The sequence below is a fragment of the Furipterus horrens genome, unplaced genomic scaffold (assembly GCF_987537825.1).
Source record: "Furipterus horrens unplaced genomic scaffold, mFurHor1.1.pri manual_scaffold_13, whole genome shotgun sequence".
Taxonomy (NCBI): domain Eukaryota; kingdom Metazoa; phylum Chordata; class Mammalia; order Chiroptera; family Furipteridae; genus Furipterus; species Furipterus horrens.
In genome coordinates, this window is record NW_028327183.1 from 31,324,316 (window position 1) to 31,348,631 (window position 24,316).

The following is a 24,316-nucleotide window of genomic DNA, read 5'->3' on the forward strand; positions in this document are numbered from 1 at the left end:
CGGCTTTGGGGCATCACAGAGCCTTAGGGAATCTGATGAAAGCCGTGAACCCTCTGCCTCCGGGTGGAGGGGAAGCTTGCAGAGCTTTCTGAGTACAATCTCAGGGGACACGTGGACCCATCCAAAGGCCCCCAGTGCAGAGTCCCACCAGGGGGTTGCTCAGGGCCTCTGTCAGCCCCTGGGTATCCGGGTTGGGGCGGCTGTGCTGCTCCAGCTGTCCTCTCACTGGGTTTCAGCCCAGGACAGACGCATGACATGCGGTGGGGAGCTGCTCTGCTTGCCCTCCCTGTCACCCTCTACCCTCCCCTCCATCGTGACATTCCCACCCAAGATGTGGCCTTGGACAACTGAGGCCACTCACTGGCCCTCACTGGGTCTGACTTCCGCCCATGTTTCTCGTGTGATGACACTGATGGCTCTCGAGATACGGACGCGCCTCTTCCAGCCCAAATTGTTCACTCGTGGCTGTGACCTTCAGGGACTCAGGGCTGGGACACACTGGCTTTAAGTGGAAGAGGTTGCTCAGGAGCTTGTGGAGTGGGGATGGGCTAAAGACTGCAGTAGTGATTTATCCAATTGATTTATTACTGATACAAATGAAGCATCAATAATTAGTGCTTTATCCATGGCTTTGTCTCCAAGAGGCTCCTGTCTCTCTTCAGTTGCAATTGCAACCAAGGGTTCCAAAGGAATCTTCGAGAAGGTGGTGCTTCTCAGCTTATGCTCCCAAGGGACACAGGGCTGCAGCTGTCTTGAATGACAGTCATCTTTTCCCAGTGTCTAGGAGAGAAACTCTGAACGGGAGGATTTCCTCAATGCTACATTTTTGCAGAGGTTTTTCTTCATCTCTCCAGCCTTTGGGGTCTGCTCCCAGGCGATGGGGTGACTGCAGGCGTGGGTGTGCCTGGGGAGGCCCATCAGCAGGAGCCCTGGGGACTGCTGCGCAGACATTCTCAGCAGCTCAATTCCTTTCTTGGACACGTGTGTGTGTATGACAGATACATTTGTTTTCTTCTAGTCAAGTTGGTCCTAGTTAGTGTGGTAGGATTTTGAAAAAAGAAAGACTAGTCACTCACAAGGAGCAAGGGGCCCCTTGTGAAGCCTATGGACTGTGAGAACCTTGGGTATTAGGAGGGTCAGTCTGCTCAGAGGAGCCTTGAGGGGTAGGCTACCCCTTGTCTTGGGGAATTGGTCATTGTGCCTCAGTTTCCCTGGTGTTGGGTAGCAGTGCCCCCTAGGAGCCAAGACACCAGGCAAGTGAAAAGTAGGGACCCCTGGCATTGTCCTGCCGTGAGCAACCAGTCCAGCCCCCTTTATAAAGGAGGGTCTCCTGTGGGCCTCAGCAGGGGAGAGGCATAGGGCAGGTGAGGGCCACGCATACCCTGGAGCCCTGAGTCAGTGTCCTGGGACCCCTGGGCTACAAGTGTCAAGGCGGCAACATCAAGCCAACTGCTGGCCCCACCACCAGGCCCACCCTGGTGTGGGGCATCACCAAGTCTGCTACTTGGTGCAGCATGTTCAGAATGTTTATTGATGTGAGAGAAAACCCATGACCCCCAACCCCCAACCTATGTTTGGAAATTTCATGAGCCACCCCCTGCCACACACACACACACACACACACACAAGGTTGGTGGTGTCACTTCATATGACCACGGTAGAAGCCAAAGCACAGAGAGGCAGGACTTCCACTGGACCTCTGGGCTCCTGCATGGAGGGGCCATGCCTGTGCTCCGAGGATTGCCATCACCCACATTAAGGTGCTAGTGGGAGTCAGGCCTCATCTCTGGGCAGAGTCCATGGGGAGCAGACTTGTTTTCTCAGCATCTGGAGACCACATTTCATATGGACTTGGAGAAGCTTCTTAAACTCTCTAAGCCTGTCTCCTCCACATACGGGTCAGTGATAGCAGCTTCCAGAAGGTGCCAGATGATGGCTGGCTGAGGGGATGCCCCACCTGGCCCTATGAGTGTGGGGTGTGAGTGGAAGAAGCTGCAGTCCCAAGCTCTGGTCTCCCAGCATCTCCTTCCCCAGCTCCCAGCTCACCTGTGCTTCCTTCTCAGGGCAGAGCTCAGGGGCTGGCAGTGCCATTTGCTGGGACAAGTGAGGCCCAGTTCACACCTGATGGGGCAGCCTGGGAACAGGATATTAGGCATCTGGAAGTATCTGCAGAATCCTTCAGCAGTGACACAGCCTCCAGCAGGACTGGCCCACACCCTTCCTGGGGCTGGGGCCATGCCTGGTGCCGGGAGAGCATTTTGTTCCTTACGCCCTTGAACTGCTGCTGTGAGCTGACTGGTCCTACCATCAAGCCTCTCTGTTCCTGCTCAAGAGCCCAGCTGGCCAGTTGCTCACCCTCTTGGGTGCAGTGGGGTTCAACTGCCCCCAAACTGTATTTGTCAGGTCAACATGATTAAGGACCTGCTCACCCCTGGAGACTGAGATCAGTCAGCCGTGGATCTCGGCCTCCAGTCCATGGGCACAACACAGGGCAGGAGGGACACTCTCTGGACCTGAAGCTTAGTCCAGGACAGTCTCCCTTCTAAAGGCAGCACTTCCATCTGGGATCCAGGCCCTACACAGGGTGTGGTCTGCCCTGTGCCCAAAGGAGCTGGCAGTCTCTCTGGCCTGGCTGGTGTCCAGTGATGTTTGCTGAATGAATGAATGAATGAATGAGAGATCCGGAGGTATGAGGGCATGACCCCCTGGGCACCCAGCATCCTGTCTTGGCCCAATCCACTGTGGGGAGGAGCAGCTGCCCAGCCCTCTCTGTCTCCTGTGCCTTCACTGCCCTCCCTGTCTCTCCCCACCCAGGACCTCCCACTCCCGGGCCAAGGCCGAGGCAGCTCTCACTGCGGCTCAGAAGGCCCAGGAGGAAGCACGGATTGCCAGGATCACTGCCAAAGAGTTCTCACCTTCCTTCCAGCACAGGGAAAATGGTGAGTCGGGGTGCAACGTGGGGGTGGAGCAGTGAGGAGTCCTCCAAGGCCACATTCCAGCAGGTTCTGCCCACTGCCATCTCACCTCATGTTCACTGTCCTTCATAATGGTGTGTGTCCCTGCAAGGAGCCTTGGCACACGCCTCCCTCAGACACACGTGTCAGAGCGTGAGGTTTCAGTATTTCTCCCTGCCTCCAGAGCCGTGTCCCTGCGTGCACATATTTCTGAGCATCACTCCCCTGCTTCCCATGATGCGGGATGTCTATGTGCTCTGCGTGGGCATGTGGTCTGTCTCCCTCCCTGGCCCTCAGTGTTATTCTAGAACTTTCTGTGATGCACAAACTATTCTGTAACTGCTCTGTCCAGTGAGGTAGCTACTAGCCATGTGGGTGCTGCGACTAGTGTGGCAGAGGGCTGGTGTCATTGGTTTTGATCATGACTGATCTATATTTAAGTGTCGATGGCCATGTGTGCCTGTTGGCAGCCACGCTGGACAGAGCAGCTCTGGAACAGTTAGGGGAGCTTCTGCCATGTCCTTGGTGGGAGCTGGGAGGAGCTAGAAGCCACTGCAGGTGGGCCAGATCTGTGAGCCTCGTCCTTCTCTCTGGGGAACAGGCCTGAGGGAGGCAGAGTAGGCTGGAGAAGAGCGTGTTGATGATGGGAGGCCCGCTGGAGCTGAGGGTCAGACCAGCCCACCCCTCCACCCCGTTTTCCACCCCACACTTCCCTCTGGTCTCCCTTGGCAGCTTCCTTGGCAGCAGGGAGCCCCAGAGAACAGTTAGACTGCTTCCCTCAGGGCCACACTTGCCAGTAGGAGTTTTAGGATGGAATCTGCCTGCGCAGTCTCTGCCCTGAGACCACACACTGAGCTCACCTCCTAGAGCCCCGAAGCTCCTGGCCTCATGGGTGGGGTCCTGGTCTTGGGGGCAAAGGATGTCAAGGCCCAGCTCTGGGGAGGCAGGAGGACCCAAGACAGGGACAAAGTGTTGTAATTCAGAACACATGTTCTGTTTTGCATTTTCACAAGGATGCTTCCAGGAATGTCACATGCTCTGGAACTAATTTTAGCTGAGAACGAACTCCAGAATGGTGGCACTGACAGGGAGCTGGAGCTTAGCGTGAGGGTGTGGGGTCCGCAGGCTGGCCAGAGCTGACCCTGGGGCTTTCAGTGGATAGATGGTCTAGCTGGGGAGGCCACAGGACCCTGCAGGGCTCGGTGTTCAGGCTTATCCAGGTCCCTAGGTGTAAAGTGCAGGGGCCTGGCCCCCCAGAAGCCCAGATCACATTTGGGGCAGGTTGAGGGAGTGATCATGGGAGCCCTATGATGGGGCCGGGGGGCCCTCCCATGTGTTGCCCTCAGGGTCCCCCACAGGGAAGGCAGTTATCCATGTGGTTCCTCTAGCTTGTTTCCTTCTCTGCTGGGGACTGGGGGGCGGGGAAGGTGGTGGTGGCTGCAGCCCAGCCCATTGTTCCCGTCCCATGGCCGCACAGGTGTAGTAGTTGAATGAGACCTGGGCTCACCTGGGCACAGCCCATGTGGCAGATGGGGTGCAGGTGCAGGGGGCTGACTGCTTGCCCTGAGCCCCATGCATCTGTCTCCCCAGCACTCATGGGTCTCAGGTTTCCCCATCCAGGACCATACGGGGCTCCTTTTGGGGGTCCTCGCCCTTCTGTGGAACAGCCATGGTGGCTGTCATGGGTGTCTGCAGCTCCGCCTTGTACTGGCCACTGCCGCATCTCACACCCTAAAGTGAGAGAAGGAGCTTCAGGCTACCATGGGAGCCACCAGTGGCACGGTGGATGTCCCCTCATAAACAGGGTGCCTGGTCCCTGCTGGACTGGCCACCATCAAGGGTACCATGTCCCCCGAGGCCTTCTCCTGCCCTGGCTCAGAGGCTCCAGTATGGAAGCAGGGAGGGAAGCCCAGCCCCAGGCCAGGAAGCCAACCCCTGTTCTCTCAGGACAGGCTACCAGAAGGCCTAGACCACCCTGAGATGGAGGTGTCCTGGCTGGATCAGATAAGTGACCATGATGTGTCGCCTCGCTCACTAGGCTGAGACCCCATAGAAGGTGGCCTAGCAGGAGATGCTTCCTTTCATCCTCAAGAGGACCCCATGGGGGTGGGACTTGAGGCCCCCAAAGTAGGCTGATCCCAAGTCCCTGTACACTCTGAGCCTTGGGTCTGCTGTGCCACTGGGGACTGGGGCCAGAGTTTTCTACCACTGCCTGTAGTGACCTGGTCCTCCTCAAAGCACCTATGGGGGGGAGGGGGCTTGGCATCCATGGGGGTACTTTGGGAATCACTGTGTCCCAGGGTGTTCTTGTGCCTTCCTCGGGCACAACCAGGCCGACACGCCCGAGTAAGGCAACCTGTGTGTGCTGCCCACTCCCCGTCATGTAGGGCTCGAGTACCAGCGGCCGAAGCATCAGGCTTCCAGCGATGACATCGAGGGGCTCTCCATCGGGACGCCCATGCAGCAGGAGAGCCCCGAGCTGTACCGCAAGGGCACCACCCCCTCGGACCTGACCCCCGATGACAGCCCCCTGCAGAGCTTCCCTGCCAGCCCCTCAGCCACCCCACCACCGGCCCCTGCCTCCAGGAACAAGGTCGCCCACTTCTCGCGGCAGGTATCGGTGGATGAGGAGCGAAGCGGGGACATCCAGATGCTCCTGGAGGGCAGAGGAGGGGACTACGGCCGCAACAGTTGGGGTGAGGACAAGGCAGGAGGCTCCAGGGGGGTCCGCAGCGGCACCCTCCGCAGCGGCCAGCCTGCGGAGGACTTCCGCACCCGGGGCTCGGCCCACAAGCAGCCCGCTAACCCCAAGCCCCGGGAGCGGCGGACGGAGTCGCCCCCTGCATTCTCCTGGACTTCCCACCCTCGGGGTGGCAACCCCAGCTCAGGGGGCGCCAAGCTGCTGGAGCTGGATGAGGAAAAGCTGAGCAACTATGAGATGGAAATGAAGCCCCTGCTGCGGGTGGACTCCCACGTTCAGGAAGCGCACCCTCAGAAGAGACGTTACAGCAGGGGCGCTGCCTGCCGGGGCCTGGGCGAGGACCGGGGCTTTGGGGTACAGAGACTGAGATCCAAGTCCCAGAATAAGGAGAATGTCCGGCCAGCTGCGAGCGGGGAGCCCGCGGTGCAGAGACTGGAGAGCCTGCGGCTGGGCGACAGGGCCGAGCCCCGGCTGCTGCGCTGGGACCTGACCTTCTCCCCCCCCCAGAAGTCCTCGCCTGTGGCACTGGAATCGGACGAGGAGAACGGGGACGAGCTCAAGTCCAGCACAGTAAGTGGGCACGGGACAGTCTTGGAGAGTAAGAGCCAGGTCCACGGACCCTGACTGAGACTGCCACGGAGCCCTCCTCCAGCTGGCGGGGTGGGGGTGGGGGGGCAGGAGGTGTGGCTCTCGGGGTGAGGGGGTGAGCTTCCACAGGCCTGGGGCCCTCCCCCACAGGAAGGCCCCCCAGGGCTAGGGTGGCATTTCCTTCAGACAGAGCCTCAAGAGGGCTGCTCCCAAGGCTTGATCCTTGCAGCGAAAGCACCCGGGCAGCTTTGGAAGCTCCCTGCAAGAAACAGGGCAGCATGGGACCCCAACCTCACCCAGACCTTTCCCCACCTTGCTCAAAATCCCCAGCTGTGCAGGAGGGTCCTCCCCTGCGCTGGAGGTTGTCTCCTTGGTAAGTAACCTTCGCCATCACTGTCTCTCAGAAGTCTCCCAGTCCCGGAGACACACAGAGGGCCCGACATGGAGCAGGTGTGGTGTCAGGCTGGGTCAGGTCCCCTTTGTCCAGGCCACACCACTTACTTATGGGCCAGGCACTGTGGTCCCCCCATCTGCCAGAACACACGTGTGTCCTGCTCCAACAAAGCCTGCTTTCTAATGGGTGAGACGGACAGTCCCCTTGCTACCAGAGCCACGGTTCCCCGCGTGTGGGCCGGGCTCCCTGCACAGGCTCCTCTGGAGGCCTCTGACCCCCCAGGGCCTGTGGGACAGTGGCTGCGTGTGTGGCTGTGGTGCAGGTTGATGGGGCCCTGCGTGGGGCACTGGGGCTGCTCCGGAGGGGGGCCGTGCCTCTCAGGTGCATCCTCACCTAGAAGCCCTCCTCCTGAGGTGCGTGGAGGACAGAACAGTCCCCTAGGCAGGACTGGGCGGGGGGGCTGGGGAGGGCTCCTGCACCCCAAATACCGTTAGGTGGCTTCCACATGTCAGCAGAGAAGCCTTGGTCCCTTGGCAAGCGGCAGCAGGAAGGGCCAATGGAGCACACGTCACACCCACAAAGCAGGGCAACGCCCCTGTGCAGTCCCACACAACCCACCACAGCCTCACGTGCACAGGAGGAACACGCGGGCCTGCCTCACGGGCACACAGAGCCCAACACCTACGCTTCGGTGTCCAGACCCCAGGAGCCTCGTCCCTCATCTGGGTGTCATCCCTGTGTGTCAGGATGTAGTGCCCCTTGGAATAGAGGCTTCCTGTCCGAAGCTGGTCTGCTGGCCCTCGAGGCCATTTTTGCTTCTCCTTGAAACCACTGTGAGCATGTCTTTCTTGCTGGTGGGCTGGTTCCTAAAATGTTTCACCCTCCCTGTGCCCAAATCCTCCTAGACCCTCCTGGAGAGCAGCCCCTATAGGACCTAAATACCAGCTGGCACTCACAATTCCATTTTCCTCCTGGCAGCTGAAAATATGAGCATGTGCGCCATATGTATATGGTGTATGTGCATGTGGTGTATACCCACCCATGTGCACATGTGCACATATGTGGCTATTTTAGGGACAGCCGAGGGATAGGCAGGGGTGGGAGATGCAGTTAAGGGTTCCATATTTAGCCCACTTAAGCATGCTGGTACATCTAGGTGCTTTAACGTGCAGCTCCCTTGGGTAGAGATGCAAGGCTTCCAGCTGGGTGCCTGTCCTTTCTCAGCAGACCAATACCTGGTCCTGAGTGGCAGCTGGGGACCCCGCAGTTGGGGGGAGCTTCCAGCGGAGGCCTCGGATGCTGCCTCTTATCCTGTCCTGCGGGGTGGCCCCTGCACCCCTCACTGAGAGGCTTCAAGGACAGCAAGCTGAGAGGAGGAGCCTGTGGTTGGAGTGCCCAGGTGGGCCGGGGTCTCTGCTCTGAGAGCACCTGGCACTTCACACTCCAGGAAAGGCTCGAAGGAAAACCAAGTGCTCCTTCCTGCCCACGAGGGAGGCCGGGCCTGCACAGGATGACAGTGAGCACAGAGCATGCGCAGTTCACAGGAAGGCTTTTACTGCGGAAGATGGGTTTAGAGGCCTATTGGAGGGTTCTCCCATTGCCGGTTCTGGGATCTCAGGATGAATTTAGAGGCCACTCTGGGCAGGCTATTATCTGGAACTGAGTGACAGCGTCTCAAGTCCCAGTTGTAACAGAGCTGGAGGCAAAAATAGTGTGGACAGGGGATGTTTACTTAAAGAGAGACCTGGGGCACCAGGAGGGAGGGCAGATGTTAGTTTTCCAAGCCATAAGGAGTCCCAAGAGCAGTAACCACAGACTTAGAATCAAGTAGGCAACTTCTTCCTCAAGTCTGACTTCTGAAGGGCTTCACGCTCTGAAGAGTCAGATGCTTGGTTCTGAGGGTCTTCCTAAGTAATCTACTGCCCTCCCACCCTCTCAGACCTCCTACGTTGGCCTGGGGCTGGGTGGGGGTGTGGTTGTGGCCAGGGAGAGAACACTCCAGACCAGGCTGAAGGCTCACTTCTCTCCTCCTGTTCCAGGGCTCAGCTCCCATCCTGGTAGCCATGGTGATCTTGCTCAACATTGGAGTCGCCATTTTGTTTATTAACTTTTTCATCTGATGAGACTTTCACATTAGCAAAAATACCAGTTGATGTACAAAAGGGGGACATTAAAAGCAAAACAACAAAAAGGAAAGGATCATAATTCGGACAGCTGACAGCTACTTGCAAGTTTCCTCACAGAACAACACGATTGGGTATTACTCACAGTTTGCCTTTTTTTCTGGGTAATGTTTTTTGGATTTTAGCCAAAATTCTTTGCTTGTATAACACTATGCTGTGTGGCATGGCAGAAGGAGGCCAGCACGCCGACCCTCCAGCTTGAAGTGGAAAGAAAAGGGATCCCAGCAAATCAGCGGCAAAAAAACAAAATCGTCATTGTCATCAATATCATCACCCTCCCACCTGGGAGGTGGAGGAGGAGGCAGCCGAGGAAGACCCCGCCGTGTCCAGCTGTGCCGGCCAGGGACGGGGTGGGGGGGCAGCTGCTGTGAGGTGTAACATGGGAAGTCAGCTAAGGCCACTTTTCCTCTCTGTTCTGGAATAGCAGGTGACAAGCAGGGGTGTGAGGCATGGGGAAGAGGGTGTCCTGTCCTGGCTGGCAGCAGCCTGGGCCTTTTTCTATTTTAAATCTGTGCAGCACAGTTAAGGAAGCAGAAGTCTACTCTTCTCTTCCCCATGAACAGGTTGTAACGCTGCCGTAGTCTCGGCACCGACCTGTGGCTTTCCTTACAAGGCCAGATCCCCACACCAAGTTTTAAAGTGAAATCCTTATTTCCCCGCTGTCCCTCCCCATATCAGCAGCCTCCCACCAGACCCCAGGGAGCCACGCTGCAGACGTTCAGAGGCCTGTGGAAGCCTGGGGCTGGTGCTGGAGGGCAGGGAACAGTGTGGGGTGTCCTGGATCATCATGTCTAGGTTCTTAGCATGTGGCATTCCTGTATGTTCTGTGCAAGACAGGTATCAGGACTCCTGTGTCCCTGTCAGACGTCTGCAGCCCTTAAGGTGATATCATCTTCTCTCATTGTCACTGAGCCCACGGGTTTCACATCTTTGTCCTGTGCCTGCAACTTCCCCCACGGACACGCTTGTTCCTTCCAGATGCGCCTCATTCATTCTCTGGAACTGGTCTGGTTCCAGGACAGGAATGTGGTTGAAACCCAGTGGCCTGAAAATTCCTGAGAAATAGTTGCATATCCATCTCCCCCAAAACATGTAACATGGCTTGTTTCAAACAAAAACAGGTTCTTGGTGGTTGTGCCTTCTCAACCAACGTTGCTCTGTCACCCAAACAAAGAACAAGATTCGAGAATGTTTTGAGTGCCCTGTGGCCCTCGCTATGGAGCCAGCCCAGCCTGTGTGTATGGACGTGTCAATGAGGCCATGGTCATGTCCATACGCAGGTCCCCCTGTGCTCACACCTGGGAAGGCCCTTAAAGTGAGTTCACACGGTTGTCCTGGGTACAGCCAGTCTACAACTCTGCCTTGCTTTGCTTATGTTCAGCTGTTTCTCTGCTACCTTTCAAGCAGATTTCTTTACTACACTGCACTGGATTGCTATATTTTTAACCAGAAATAAACTAAAGATTAGAGCATGTTCCAGTTAAATTCAGTTTTATTTTTTTCTGTTACACATTCAATCCCCATTCCTTCTCACAGTTTGGTTTAGGTTGGGGTCTTTTTGGGGGGAGTAGGGACATGGGAGAGGGAGGGAGGATCTGTAGGAAATACATTTCTGATAACGTTGCTTTCTAAAGGGGTATTACATCTTTTTGTACATCTTATTTTCCATTCCTCTTTTTTAATATTGAGTGGTTGCTGCAGACCTGAAGTGAACCAAATAAAGATGCCTGCTCCTTGCAGCTCTAAGAATCATCCATGCTGGGATATGTGTTTTATAATTCTGTTTGCAACTCTTTGTAAAGATGATAGACATTTTTTGTACATTCCAATAACTGCATGACAAAAACAGTACCTACAAATGCAGGTTACATATTTACATGCAAACACCATGAGGTAGGTAGATGAATAAAAGCAACAGCACAGAAACATGCATCATTCAACAGAAGCAGTAGTGGTTTCATGACTAGGTGTCCCCATCACTAGTCCAGCTGCCAGTCATGCACATGTGAAAACCAAACCAACACTCCTCCACACCTGCAGAGGGTGGAGCCATTTCCCAGCATTCCAAGTGGATTCCACCAAGACCAAAACATACTGGGTCTGAGAGGCTCCAGAAAGCTCATTTTCAGTTGTTCCAAACAGTGTGATTAAAGACCAGGTTGCCTTGCAGCATCCCTGCGAATAGGTCAAATGCTTTCCGATCAGCCCCACCTGCTTGTCCTACCTGCCCACAACCTCAGGTCTCCCCGACAGGTGTGCCAGTCACCTCCCTCCAGGGCCAGGTCAGGTGACCTGCTTCTCTCACGCACATGCCTAGTGGATGTGAGCGTGCTGAGCTCACAAGGACATGTGGGACTGTGGGGAAGAACAGGCGTGTGTCACAGCTGGCCCCCAGTGGTGCAGAGCGCTGACAAGTTGCGCTGACGAGTTTTAATTAATCCCAGAGCAACCTCGTGAGAGCCATTTCTCCCCTGACATGCTCTGGATGTGAAAATCAGAGGCAGAGAAATTGAGAAACCTGAGACATGGGGCTGCAGCCATGGGGAGGAGGGCTCACCACCATGCCCACCTCTCCTCACCCACCCAAGGTGGGAACCTGCACTGGCACCTCACCCTAAAAGAGCTGGAAAGGACACTGCCCTCTGAGGTCACCAGGCAACTTGTCGGGGCCAGTGGTTCACCAGCTCCACTTACTACAAACGTGAGGAGCCTTGTGCATCAGAGTCACTTGTGCTTTTCAGTCTGTTTAGTGCCTGAAAAATTATCTTTATCCATCCTTTTGAATTCTAAGTGTTTTAATCATTAGCACACAGAGATTCCCAGAGACAGAGATGAGTTATGCAATATATAAGCCAAAGAAGATGATGCTGACATAGAAAAATTAAGTGCAGCCACAAAAATGCAATGCGCATTACCAAAATCAGTCAAGAGAGAGGAGTCATCGAAATGTAAGCACTCTCTGACTCACTTTCCTAAGATGTCTGCAACCGCATCTAACAGCCAACACACTCGGGTCTCTGTTGAAACACCATGGTGTGGGGTACGAGTAAACCCACGTGGTAGGATGACAGGCTCCTTCTGACATGCACTAAACCTAAGATAACTATGAGGTCTCACCAGTCCACAGGCTCCCCTCAGGGCCTGTCTGGCGCCCAGGGCGCACAAACTGAGCAGCCCCACGTCCTGGCTAACACCTGATGTCCCAGCCTTGTTGTGAAAGCACTCCTGTTCCCTTTCAGAAGAGTTCCAGTTTGGACAGTAAGTTACATAGCCACCCCACTTACAGACAACAGTGCATCACTGAGAGCCTAGTGGAGGTGCTCAGACCGCATGAGTCTATGATGTTAAGAATTTGTTAAAACAGATGAAATATTTGCATTTTTTTTTTTTTTTCAGTTTGGATTTTTGATTATCCTTTAAAGACATCCAAGCATCCACCTCCAGTATTATCCCTCTGGGCCGGTGTTTCCTGTCAGGGCAGTGCTCACCTGCACCCGAGGGTGGGAGCGCCCGAAGAGGCCCAGTGGGTGCACCCAGAGATGCCCACAGTGACTCCTCCTGGGGCAGCTGCGTATTTCATTTCACGTGCACAACAACACACTTTTCAATAATAAGGGTGGAAGGAACAACCTCTTTTCTACATTAAGCTTAGTTTCTTTAACTCTACAGGTCTTGTCTTCCAACTTTCCTTGCCTTGGGTCTCAGAACTTAACATACAGGTGCCTCTATTCCCATAGCTGGTACACTGCCTGACCCCTACAACGAAGCGACAGTACTGAGCACAGCTGACACCACCTCAGTTTCATGATACCGAGGAAACACCACAACAGAGTCATTTTTAATCTCGCCAAGGACAAGGATGTGCTCCTAGTCGGTTAAGCGTAAAAGTGAAGTGACAGGATCAAGTCCCAGATAAGAAAGGAGGAATCGGGGTAAAGCTCTGACTGTGGGTAAACTTAAGGTGTCTGGTTAGTTCTGTTCTCTTGCCCAGGGCAGGCCACATGTCAGACAAGGCCACCAGTAAGCAAAGACTGAAAAAACGATCTGTCCCAAGTGCCAAGAAGTGTCCCTAACTCAGCCTTAAAAGAAGAAAAAGTGTAGTTGCCTTTGTTTAAAAATAAAAAATGAAGCTGTATTTTTACAGTGTACCCATATGCCTAGACAATGTGAACCACAAAATATACAGAATGTCTGAAAGCTATGGAGACACAGGGTCACAGTCACTTAACGTGTGGGGTTGGCCCTTACTAAGGAAGTCATGAGCGGACACACCTGGCTCCTAGAGAGAAGTGCAGGAGGACACGATAGCACGGGGTGGTGCCCTGAACAGGTCAACACCCCCTAGGGCAATGGCAGCGAAGCTTTGGAAGATGACTAAATGTTCTCCAAACCCACAGGACAATGCTATTTTCAGAGTTTGCTTCCACATGAAACCCCAATATGGAAGTGCCTGAGACAGAAATGTGCAAACGTGTTCCTAAACCCCTGAGAAGCAGAGAGCCAGCAGGGGCAGAGCACGGTGTGGACATGAGCTTGCCATGGGCAGGTTGGGGGCAGTGAGCCCAGGCCCGGGGCTTTGGCGGATGGTGAGCAGGGCAGGGTGAGAGCGGCAGACCTCACGCACCTACCTCACCTGTCTGCCCCACCACAGCCCGCTGCCTCAGCCACAGACACATGGCTCACTGTGCGCCGGGGCCACGGGGTCAGGCCCCACGCTTGGCATGCCTGTCAGCACATCTGTGCACACCTGCTGCCTTTCCCATCATGTCTGTGCCACACACGGATGCAGGCCTCCAGTTGTGACATGGTGACAGCAGCAGTCCAAACCCACAAATGCAGAAGGCACCAAGGAATGGGGAAGACCAGTCTTGGCTGGACCCTGCTCCCCTCCACCCTGCTGGCAGTACCAGCCTTGGTAATTCATCCACAACTACTAAGGTCAGAGAAGCCCCAGGGCTGCCTCCTGAGAGGTCAGCGCTTAAGATTAGAGCGCTCATCCTACAAGAACACTTAGTCCCCAAATTGCTCTTCCCCTCTCAATGTTATTAGTTCCAGCGGGGCAGACACACTAGGCACCCACTGACCTTCCATGAATGACGTCTATGCCATACTACGTGAGCCTCTGAAAGGCAGGGTCAGGAGGAGGGCTGCCCCACGTGGGTCCCCAAGCGTCGGAACAGGTCAGGAAGAAGACAGAGTGGGGCTCAGGAGGAAAGAGTCAGCTCTGAGGGCCAGCTCTGCGCCCGCTCCCTTCAGGGTACTCAGGCAGCCCTGACCCTGGGACCAAGCTCTTCCCTCTGAGTGAGCCTGCTCTTTAGCACGGTCACTGCCACCATCAGAGCAGCATGGCCTGCAGGTGGCCGTCACACACACTCGGGCTTACCCAGACCGCGTGCCCCTGAGCACTATCTGCCAGTGCGTCCCGAACACTGAGCTAAACCTGATGACATTCTCCAGCTGGACCCTGCTTATTTGCACTGTTTACCATCTCCAAAGAAATGCCATCCAGTGTGGCCTGAATGAAATAAAACCGATACATCCTCACCATTCTGGTGAGCAGCGTATGAAATTCATCTTCACTCTAGCCATGAAACCACTAACCCTGACATAGATGCCTTTTTTGTGAATGAACCCTAGCATAGGTCTGTCTCAATCTGCATTTTCTTTTTCCCATTTTTTTTTTTCCTGTGGTGCATGTAAACTGTTTGCTATACTGTGTGATCATTCTGTGCATTGGCAAAAGAGAATGTGGACTATGTTCTGTTTTTCTTATTAATGAAGCAGCTAAAAACATTACCTCGGCCTTTTTCTTTTAGCTGGAAAAAAATAGCTTGGTTACTTACAGAATGAAAATAAAGTAATTTTCTTTAATGAATGTAAGTGTTTCAATCATACCATTACTATATATTTCACTATTTGAAAGCAAGGGACACTGTTGTGATTCAAGACAAATCTTGCTCCTTTTAGTAATAAACGCTGTCATTTGAAATTTGGATAACTGGCATCATTTCATAAATCAGTGTCTTTACTGCAAGTTCCTTCTAGTGACAAAATTTCAAAATGGATAATTGCGACTTACAGAACCAGGCCTCCGTTAACGAACAGCACCCTCTGTCATATTTGGAGGATCTTATTCTGAGTAGGAAAGCTCTGTGAACACGAATCTGAAATGCGCCCCACCTTCTCCTATTTGACTGGACAGCCCCTGTCCACTCTCTCAGGACCCAGATTCCTCACCATAAACTGAGTGCCTGAGGCCTCCAATCCCTCCCCAGTGCTCACTCCTCTCTGCTCTCTAACTGGCCCCAAGAATCTCACAGTATTGCATTTTAAAATCTATTTTAATTTTATTAAACATCAACATCTATGTTTCTCATAGGGTGGTTACTAAATATCTTTCTTTCCCATTAAGAGTTTCTTTGCCTCAGAATCGTCCCGGACACACAATGGTCTTTCCAGGCTCAGGTCCACAGATGAGACCCACACCGAGCCTCACAGTCCCTCCGACACAGCTCAACATGCCCGTCTTCAGCCCAAGAGCTAGAGGTTCCATGGTGGCTCCTAGCACTTGGGCCACCAGCTGCTCTGGTCAGTGCCTCAGCTTACTGCTGGACATCATGGTCAGACCCCTGGTGACCAGGCACAGCCTGGACTCGGAAGGCACTGCCAAAGCTCCCTTGCAAAACGGAGAAAAGGATGACTATGGTTTATCATGGGATGAGATGAGACTAGTCTCTGGTGATCAACCACCTATACACAGCTCGCTTCCTGATCGAAAACACTTGGAAAGCAGTGGTTACTGGACTGTTCCCTCAGTACACATGGAACTAAGCAGTAGACCTGATCACTTGTCCTCCATGCCAGGGAACAAGTGTTCCCTCCCTGCCATCCTCGGACACAATCAACACTGGTGTCACCTTCTCACTGCAGCGCACTTAGGGGCTTCGAACCAAGCTCCTCATCTCATGCGGGGCAGCCTCTTGAGGGCTCCCTCTCACCCCAAGTGGGAGGCCCCTGGAGAGACTGTCACCAGCAGGCCCATCCAATATCTGACCCCTCTAGCCACTGACTTTCTGCTTATACCAACTTAGTAAAAGAAAGAAAAAAAATGTCAAATTGCAATAAACACCACTGTTGCACTTCTTAAAAAATCAACACTTTAAATGATGAACACTCCCAAGCTTCATTGGTGGTTCCCTTGATTTTTACTCAATTCAACCCAATCTCACGAAAGCCACTGCCTTTCACCATCCCCTCTGAATTCCTCATTTCGGCCTGACCCAGACAGCGGCTCGGCTTCTCCTGGGAAGTGGGGGAACAGAGAACCCTTCATTCCCAAACCCCATGGAACCCTCCCAGGAGCTCCGGCACAGTGTCCACGGGGCTGACGTGGCAAGCCGATGGGCACCAGTGAGAGAAAGGTGTAGAACCCACCAAGGGGTTGGGTATTCAGGGCGGCTTTCCAACAACCACCAGCCAGCCAAGGGACAGGGAGACGGGATGCACCATTGCAGGGTCCCTGCTGACCTGAACACGGCCGTCTGTCTCCCAGCTGTTCCGGCTTTGGCAAGGCAGGAGCTTCGACCTAGCCTCTCATGGCCAAGGCAGCTGTTGGGATGTCAAGAGCATTCAGTTCGGCAAACCAATTACCGACGAAGAGAAGGCCACGTGGCTCCAAGTCGAATTCCCACCTCCCCAGCTGCTGTACATTGAAGGCACAGCGTTACCAGTGTTTTAATCACAGCAGTTAAACAGCAGAGAGAGCAACTCTTCTGGAAGCTCATTTATTTAATCCTTGTGGGTTCTGATCAACCTCTTCACTCAACCTGCATCTTTAGTAACAGCCCCATGGACATGACAGCAAAACATATTTGTACAAGTTTTTTCTTTGGAGACTGTTATTGCTTTCAACTTAGTTTATTAAAAATTATCATCTTCTTTCAAATATCATTTAGCTACAGGCTCCTCTAAGAAAAATGGCCTCTGATAACAGACAGCTGTGTTGAGCTGGACCTTCCAATTATTTCTCCCCAAAGTCTTAGCAAAGCCTTAGCGACTGCACAACCCACTCTGCTGTGCTCATGTCAAACCATCGGGCAGAAGGGGCCTGAAGCCTCTGTGAGGTTCCCGAGGGCCAGCTGTGGCCTTCACCTGGCTTTTCAGCCCTGCCCGAGGGGCTTTCAGCTACATTCTGACCAGAAAGTCAGAAAAGGACTCAGGCTGCCCCAGTACCCAACGGAAGTTGCCAAAATAAGAGGGTAATGCCAGAACGCCTCACCCTTCCACCCAACTCAGCCCACACCAACCAGCCAGGCACCATGCCACCTAACACCCACCTGGCTTCTCCCTGATGGCCAGGGCTCCTATGGGCCCTGCAAGGCACCACACCCAGAGGGAGGCTCCTGCAGACAGCTGTGGCGGTCAGGCTATTGTCAAAGAGCTGCTTTCCAATCAGCCTGCAAGAGCCCATTTCCCCTCTGAATCCTGTTACAGCACACGGGTCACACCCATGGGAGCTGGTAGGGGCCAAGCCCCGTGAGAAGATAAAAGGCAAGGTGGAAGGAGGGGCTGCTGTTGGAGCACCCTGGCCCCTGTCCTTCACTGAAGCCTGGGCCCATACCCTGCTCTGCTAGAGGTAGACATCCCCACATTTTTTTAAAAGACATTCCCACATTTTTTTTAAACAGGTAATGAATGGGATGTTGGCCCCGATACTGAAAACTAAGATCTTACATTTTCATTGTTAAAGATATTTAAGTGAAAAAAAAAAAAAAATGCACCAGGTGGTAATTCAAAGCCCAAATTTTGACCCCAATTATACAAATAAAAAGTGGTCTCCTGTCACTCACCTTGGAGAAGGCACCAGCCAGCGTGTTAACACACCAGGACTTCTGCTGTGAGGGAACCCTGCTCCCAGGCCAGGCACTACACAGCAACACTCCCTGGGGACGGTGGGGAACTGTGTTCCAGCTTCCCTGCCTCTCTGCTACTTTGCAAATGACAGCCTTGAGCCCGACAGAGGGCTCCAGCTCCTCCTCCCCAACAAGGCGAAGGGAGTGGTCCTGAAGCTGCGGGTCCACTTGATCACCAAGGGAGCCCCAAGAAAAGTCAGTGGCAGAAAAGGAGCAGAACCACCCAGCCAAGAGATTTTATTTCACAGAAAATAAGAAACCTCATGCAGGCAGTTAGAGGGCTACCCCTGATCATTTTTAGAAGTCAAAAGGCCAATCTCCAGGTTGATGATATGTGGTCAATCAGAACACTTATCTCCTAGTTTTGCAGAAGGGAAACCCCCACAAAGCACAAATGTTCCAGTTTTATTAGAACAGAAATGTGTTTCCTGTGGGCACTTCATCTTGCTGCCTGCTGTGCAGGCGGCCCACCCTCAGCCTGGCCCTGCCCGCAGGCCCCACCAGGACTCGGTGCCTGCAGGGACACACAGATGACACCTCTGCAGCAGCCTTGTTCCAAGTCCGGTTTATTGTCAATCATACCAGTGATGTCAGGGAAGACAACCTCACTCAGTTTAACTTCTGGCCCAGCCTGGCGGCTCATGCAGACTCATCAAAGAAAGCTTTTGCCATGGCATGGGCTACCTTTAGTAATCTCTTCTCCTTTGCTTCTGGCCCAACATCATCTCGGGCACGCCTCACCCAATACTGCTCAGTCCTAGGCAGGTAGTCCACAAACTGTTCACCAGGCGTCACCAAGGGGTGCTGTGGCTCTTTCGTGGGGAAGGAAAAGAATAAGAAACACATTCAGCTGAGGAAGGAGGCCTGGGCCAGGCAGTGAAGGCCACCAGCTCATGGCCTGACAGAGTGAATACAGGAGGACCCAATTTACAGAAACGACACCACGATGACACTGCTCAAATATCAAGTTCCTCAAACACACTCCAGATGCAAATACCTTTTCAAAAACTTAGGCTCGCCTCCAGGGCCTATCTACAAAGCAGCCAAATTTTCACTCACCCCCGTCCTCCTCGCTGCTGTCCTCATCTTCCTCATCCTCCTCTCCGCCTTCAGCACCCTCGGCCACATCACTGTCCTCCTCCGAGTCGGTCTCCTCCAGCCACTCCTGAGTTTCTTCAGAGCAAAACAAACGTCCCCAGTGTCAGTGCACCCAGAGCCAGGGGAGCCGAGATGGGAGCTCCTGAGGATCCCTCCTTCCCACTAAAGAAACTCGACCCGAAAGCAAGTCCCCTGCCCCCGACGTGTCACACAGCATTGTTTGACCTGGATCCTAAAAGAGGTGGTGAGAATGAGATCAGCAAAACCAGAGTTTTCGCCAACCTTGCTTTGCTGTAAGACAGAAACAAATCCTACACCAGCGGTTTTATACCTTGACCTAAAGGTGTGGATTTTAACTTTACTTTCAGTCTCAGATCTTAAAGATATGAGTAGTGACTTAAGAAATGAGCATTGTATCACCAGCGCCAGCCTGTGTTACAATGTGAAAGTGAAGGAATGCGGCAGCTTGGATCAGAGTAAACGAGGCCCAGCGGTTCCGAAGGCCACAGACAGGAAAGTGGCTGCCTGGTCTGCTTGTGTGCACACAGCAGGCGCCGTCACCAGGAAGAATCCACAGGTAAAGCTGCTTTGAAACTGTGTGCCCATGAGCAGCACCTGGGGAGCTCTGAGGCTCACACAGGTAGCGTCAAGAGTGAGCCCATCGCCTGCAGTGTAACTAGCTTGCTCCCCAGCTCCTGGAGCAGGATGGGTGTGTTGGGGAGGTGCCACCTCCCTGTGACCAGGGCCTGCTCTCACCTGAACAGCTAGAGAGCACACAGCTCACCGGCATGGGCGGATCTGGGTGGCACTTGGGGGCACACTTGATGAAGATGCTTTCAGAGTTCTGACCCCAACCAACCCAAGGAGGTGCTTACCCCACGACAGCTCACCTGGATCCACCTCCACCAAGACTGTCCACTCATCCATCTTATGCAGGTCAAGGCAGTACAAGTCGCTGAGGGTGACCTGGCGGGTACCAGCCTCAAACATGCCGCCATAGAGGTAGAGATGGCCATGCTTCACAGCCAGCATGGCATTGGAGCGGGGGCAGGGTTCCACCGAGGAGCCACCTGCTTCCTCAGGGCTGTCGTCCTCATCCACCTGTGGCTGTTTTGACAGGCCTGGGGCAGCAAGCACCTGCTTAATGGTGACCACAGTCCCGTCCTCTGTGACTACCTCTTTGACCACCTCCAGGGGTGCCTGGGCTCTGGCCTCTGCACACTCCTGCTTGTCAGCACCCTCAGGCTCTGCTTTCATGGCCCGCCTGCGCTTCCTCTTCTCCAACTTGGGACCCTGTTGACAAAAAGTGGGACAGCCCACTTTAGCAGGAGACAGGGTGGCCTGGGAGCTCCAGAGTGCATGTCCCCATGCACCACCCACCCCTGGTGCTGGCAGACAGCTAGAGAGTGGCACCCCCATTCCACCAATTAGGAGCACCTCTCAAAGACCACACCCAGTGTCACCTGTACCCAGTGTTACCCCTCAGAGAAGGCGTAAGAAGGTGGTGAGCTCAGAAACAGGTCCTCATGCTCACCCAACCCTCAGCAGATGCACTGAGACCCTTCGCCCGGGCTGAGTCTCTGCCACCAAGCGCAGCTGCCCTCCCGCAGCCTCAGGTCCTATTTCTAAAGCCGCTGACCTGACCTCATCAGCTTGAGACCCAAAGCCCCTGGGGGTCCCACTATTGGTACGGATCCTATTGTGTGGACAGAGGTGATCAGTTCCCTGCTTATAGTGACAACCCACAGAGCCACATAGAAGGACCTGGGGGCCTGGGTGTCTCAACACCTGGCCTGGAAGGCAGAACCGGCTGACAAGACCACACAGCCTCTACCCAGTGTCACCTACAGAGGTAAGAGCCAGGTGTTCTGTGTTAAGCTGCGTGTCTGGTGTATGACATACCATGGCAACCACTCTGGAGCCCAACTCTTACCTTCAGCTGTCCCTCAAACCAGCGGTTCTTGGTGGCATCGTAGAAGTACAGGTCATTGAGGAAGTTGCCCTCCAGGCTCTCCTCCTCTTCCTCATCACAGACACCCCCGAAGAGCAGCGTCTGCTGGTTTGGTGCCACAGACACAGAAAAGCCAGACCTGGGAGTGGGCTTGGCGCCTGAAGGGTTAATCCGGGTCCACACCCATCTGCCTGTCACAGGAGAGCAGGAGCTGAGGTAAGATGTAGGGATGGAAGGGTACCAAGGGCCAGCCAATCACATGAATGTCCCCAATACCTCCAGTGACTAGGATAGGTGAAAAAATGTGAGACTGGGTAAAAAACAACCCTGGCTGGTTTGGCTCAGTGGATTGAGCGTCGGCCTGCGAGCTAAGTGTCGCTGGTTCGATCTTCCAGTCAGGGCACATCAGAGAAGGAAAACTCTGACTCCAAAAAACCTCCGCTGCCTTGCGGCATACCTCTTCAGGGGAAAGGCTAAGGGAGTAAACCCCGACAGAAAATCCGGAGCCGGAGTCCCTAAGGCGGTTTGACGTTGTAGTCAACACCGGCAACTCCTGCGGCGCACCTGAAGCCAAGCTGTATTGACTCCGTCTTTCCCTTGGACCCTTCAGCTGCGAAGAGAGGGGGGGTCTGCTGCATGGGCAACAGCAGACCCTCCATATCACCCTGCCCAGGCTCTGTAGCTTCAGCTTCACTGGAGAGGACACTCCAGCGTCATCGCAAGATGTCGATTCAACACGGGAGGAGACAGATACCGTGTCACTCCCGAGTCGGACTGCACAGCCATTCTCGGCGGTGCAGATAGACTCTTAAGAAGCTACACCATCGTCTCTCGAGACGGACGGCTGCCGACGACGGGTAAAAAACACCGAGTTCACTCATTTCTCTCCCTCTCAGGAAAAACAAAGCATAATTCAATACCCTACCCCAAGTTTAATTCTCCCTAAAGTGCAGTTTGCACTTGGGTCACCTTTTTCACAAACCCTTCCAACGCTGCCCCCTGGGGGCACTTTCAGGCCATGAACAGAGCCGGGCACACCCAGTGCTGGGAGAAGCCCATGCCGCACCCTGCCCTCCGAGAGGGCTTTGCTCCACCCCACATGCGCTGTAGGGTCCTGGCTGCATGCCAACAGGCCCACCTACAGGCCACAGCACTTTATGTTCTTCCCTCTGGCTTGTGTCTAATTTCTGGGATCACCCTCAAGATGTAGCCTAGTGTAAAATGTGGGGGAAAGTTTTCTACCACATCTGGAAAAAGGAACTGAGATATTCCCTCTAACAAACATTAAGAAAAAACAAAACAGAAGTAGTAAATGGCAGACATTCTACTGTGTCCTGCCTACATGTCCTCCTTCAGTGCACAGTGCAGGCGTGACTTCAGGCTGTACCCATCAGTGGGCCATGAGATTGATCCATTACCACCAGCATTTTAATGCTTTGAGGAGACAGAAAAGGATACACGTCAGAGTGCCCTGCACAGAGCCAGGTAACACATACTTGTATGCCACATACATACAATCAAGCATCAGCTCATGATGCACCACGTCCTTCTCACGACAGAGATCAAGGGCCTGATGACCAAGACACTGGGGGCAACACGCAAGCTTAGGGGGTCTCACTCTCTGGAACACAGTCTAGCTTTCAAGTTCAAGTTCAACTAAGCAAGTTACCTCATGGATCTAAAGCTAAGTTCCCACTTGAAAATGCAGATGTCCTCAATAGTCAGGCAATGCAGTAAAGTTGGCACCTGAGAAGCACCTGGGTAGGAATATTTCTGAAGCCTTGGCTTGAAGAATTTTAAAGAAGAAATGAGATAAAGGTATTCTGCACAACAGTCCCTCATTTTGCAGACAACAGACCTCACAGGGAGATGAAATAACTCACGAGAAGTCATAAAGCAGACCTAGATCATACTGGATCCCTTGGGTCTAGTCCAGTCCTCTCATCACAAGACCTGTGTCATACAAATGAACCACAACCTTGTTTTTTGTAAAGGAGCTTTAAAAAGTCAACATTGGGGATGCCAACCCCATAGTAAGCGTTCTGGAAATCTATATCCTAACATTAGTCACTGAGCAAGAACAAGAGAAATGACTAGAAAGCTGTGGTTCCCACTCTCTACAAAGTGTCTTCAAGCCACTCCCTCTTCAACTCCCTCAGAGGGTGAACACTCTTCAGCCGCTTCTGCTGTACAGACAAGCGGACACTCAGGGTTATTTACAGAATGTCTGGCTTGGCCTGCTCAGGGGCAAGGATGGCTTGCCCGCAGCTCCAGGCAGCAAGCAGGGGCTGACGACCAACTCCACACCCACAAGGGCAGCTGGGCTTATTTCTCTGCCTTGGCTTCTGCAGCAACACGCAGACCACCCCCTGGCCCATCCTCTCCCACAGTACACGAACCTTCTCTTCCTTCCTCAAATTTCAGCAGAAACATATCTGAATGCTGGGTGCCTTTATCCACATCTTTCTTGACTCTCTGCAAAGGAAAAGGAGAGTTGGTGAGAACTACCAGGGCACCATCTACAAAACCTAAGAATAGATTTTAAATTTAAAAAATCTGCCATTCTAATAACTACAATCATGCTAGAAACACTCTAGTGCTCTTTCTTACTACAACTTCCTATGCCTCCAGCAGTAATGCTGTTTCAGGTGGATGGGGGCTCGAATGGAGATACTGTGGGACTGCTAATGATATCACAATATAACTATCCTTCCATTTTCAGTCCCTGCATATCTTCGGTTCCCATAATCTTTCAAATTATGTGATTCAGGCTTTACCGCAAGGATCAAATTAATGCTGCAGAAGCCAGCCACTACCCATGTGAAAACTTTGTAAAAACAAGCTCAGGTATCTGAACCCAGAGTCCTCAGCTTCATCTCAGTGTTATTAGCTAGCCAGACCGACACCTCGTTCTCAACAGCAATGTCTTCCAGGCCTCTTGCTGGAGCTGTTACCCAAACCCTTGGCAAATATGATCCTGGGTGGACGGATGTCAGTAAATCTTAACTTCTTTGTATTTGTACTTTAAATTTTCTATTTTAATATAATTTTAATTTCAGAATAGTTTTACAATTACAGAAAAATTCAGAATATAGCACCAAAGATTCCCATATACGTACCCCGCACCCAGTTTCCCCGACAGTTAACATCTTACATTAGTGTGGCACATTTGTCACAACTAATGAACCCATATAGACAAATTACTATTAACTGAAATATTCCTTTATTCAGATTTCCTTAGTTTTTCCCTAATGTCCTTTTCTGTTCTAGGACACCATGTTACATTTAGTCGTCATGAGTCCTTAAGAGTCCTCTGGGCCGTGACAGTTCTTTAGACTTGCCTTGTTTTTGATGACCTTGGCAGTCTTGAGGAGAGCTGGTCAGGTGTTTTGCAGAATGTAAATAACCATGGGTCCATATGATCACAAACAAATGACTGAATAGATACATTGGAGGACAAAGCTCCCATGCAGAGTTCCACAGAAACTGGGTAGACAGTACACTTTCCAGGAGGTAGAACATGACTCACGTCTCT

The 24,316-nt window shown here is 53.1% G+C and overlaps 2 protein-coding genes across 3 annotated transcripts in view; one reads left to right on the forward strand and one right to left on the reverse strand.

The window, feature by feature from the left end:
- The window catches only part of JPH3 (junctophilin 3), an 89,564-nt gene extending 78,992 nt beyond the window's left edge, over positions 1-10,572 (forward strand). Inside the window, exons 3-5 of the mRNA XM_090260949.1 lie at positions 2,815-2,939; positions 5,342-6,225; positions 8,677-10,572. Coding sequence (XP_090117075.1) covers positions 2,815-2,939; positions 5,342-6,225; positions 8,677-8,757 — 1,090 coding nt within the window. The 3' untranslated portion in view covers positions 8,758-10,572. The remainder of the gene's footprint in view (positions 1-2,814; positions 2,940-5,341; positions 6,226-8,676) is intronic.
- Positions 10,573-18,281: 7,709 nt separating this feature from the next.
- KLHDC4 (kelch domain containing 4) overlaps positions 18,282-24,316 on the reverse strand; it is a 51,617-nt gene continuing 45,582 nt past the window's right edge. For both annotated transcript variants that reach the window (XM_090260950.1, XM_090260951.1), the window contains 5 exons: positions 23,181-23,256; positions 20,764-20,972; positions 19,721-20,123; positions 18,792-18,905; positions 18,282-18,544 (listed from right to left, as the gene is read on the reverse strand). In XM_090260950.1, the coding sequence (XP_090117076.1) occupies positions 18,372-18,544; positions 18,792-18,905; positions 19,721-20,123; positions 20,764-20,972; positions 23,181-23,256 (975 nt within the window). In that variant the 3' untranslated portion in view covers positions 18,282-18,371. The remainder of the gene's footprint in view (positions 18,545-18,791; positions 18,906-19,720; positions 20,124-20,763; positions 20,973-23,180; positions 23,257-24,316) is intronic.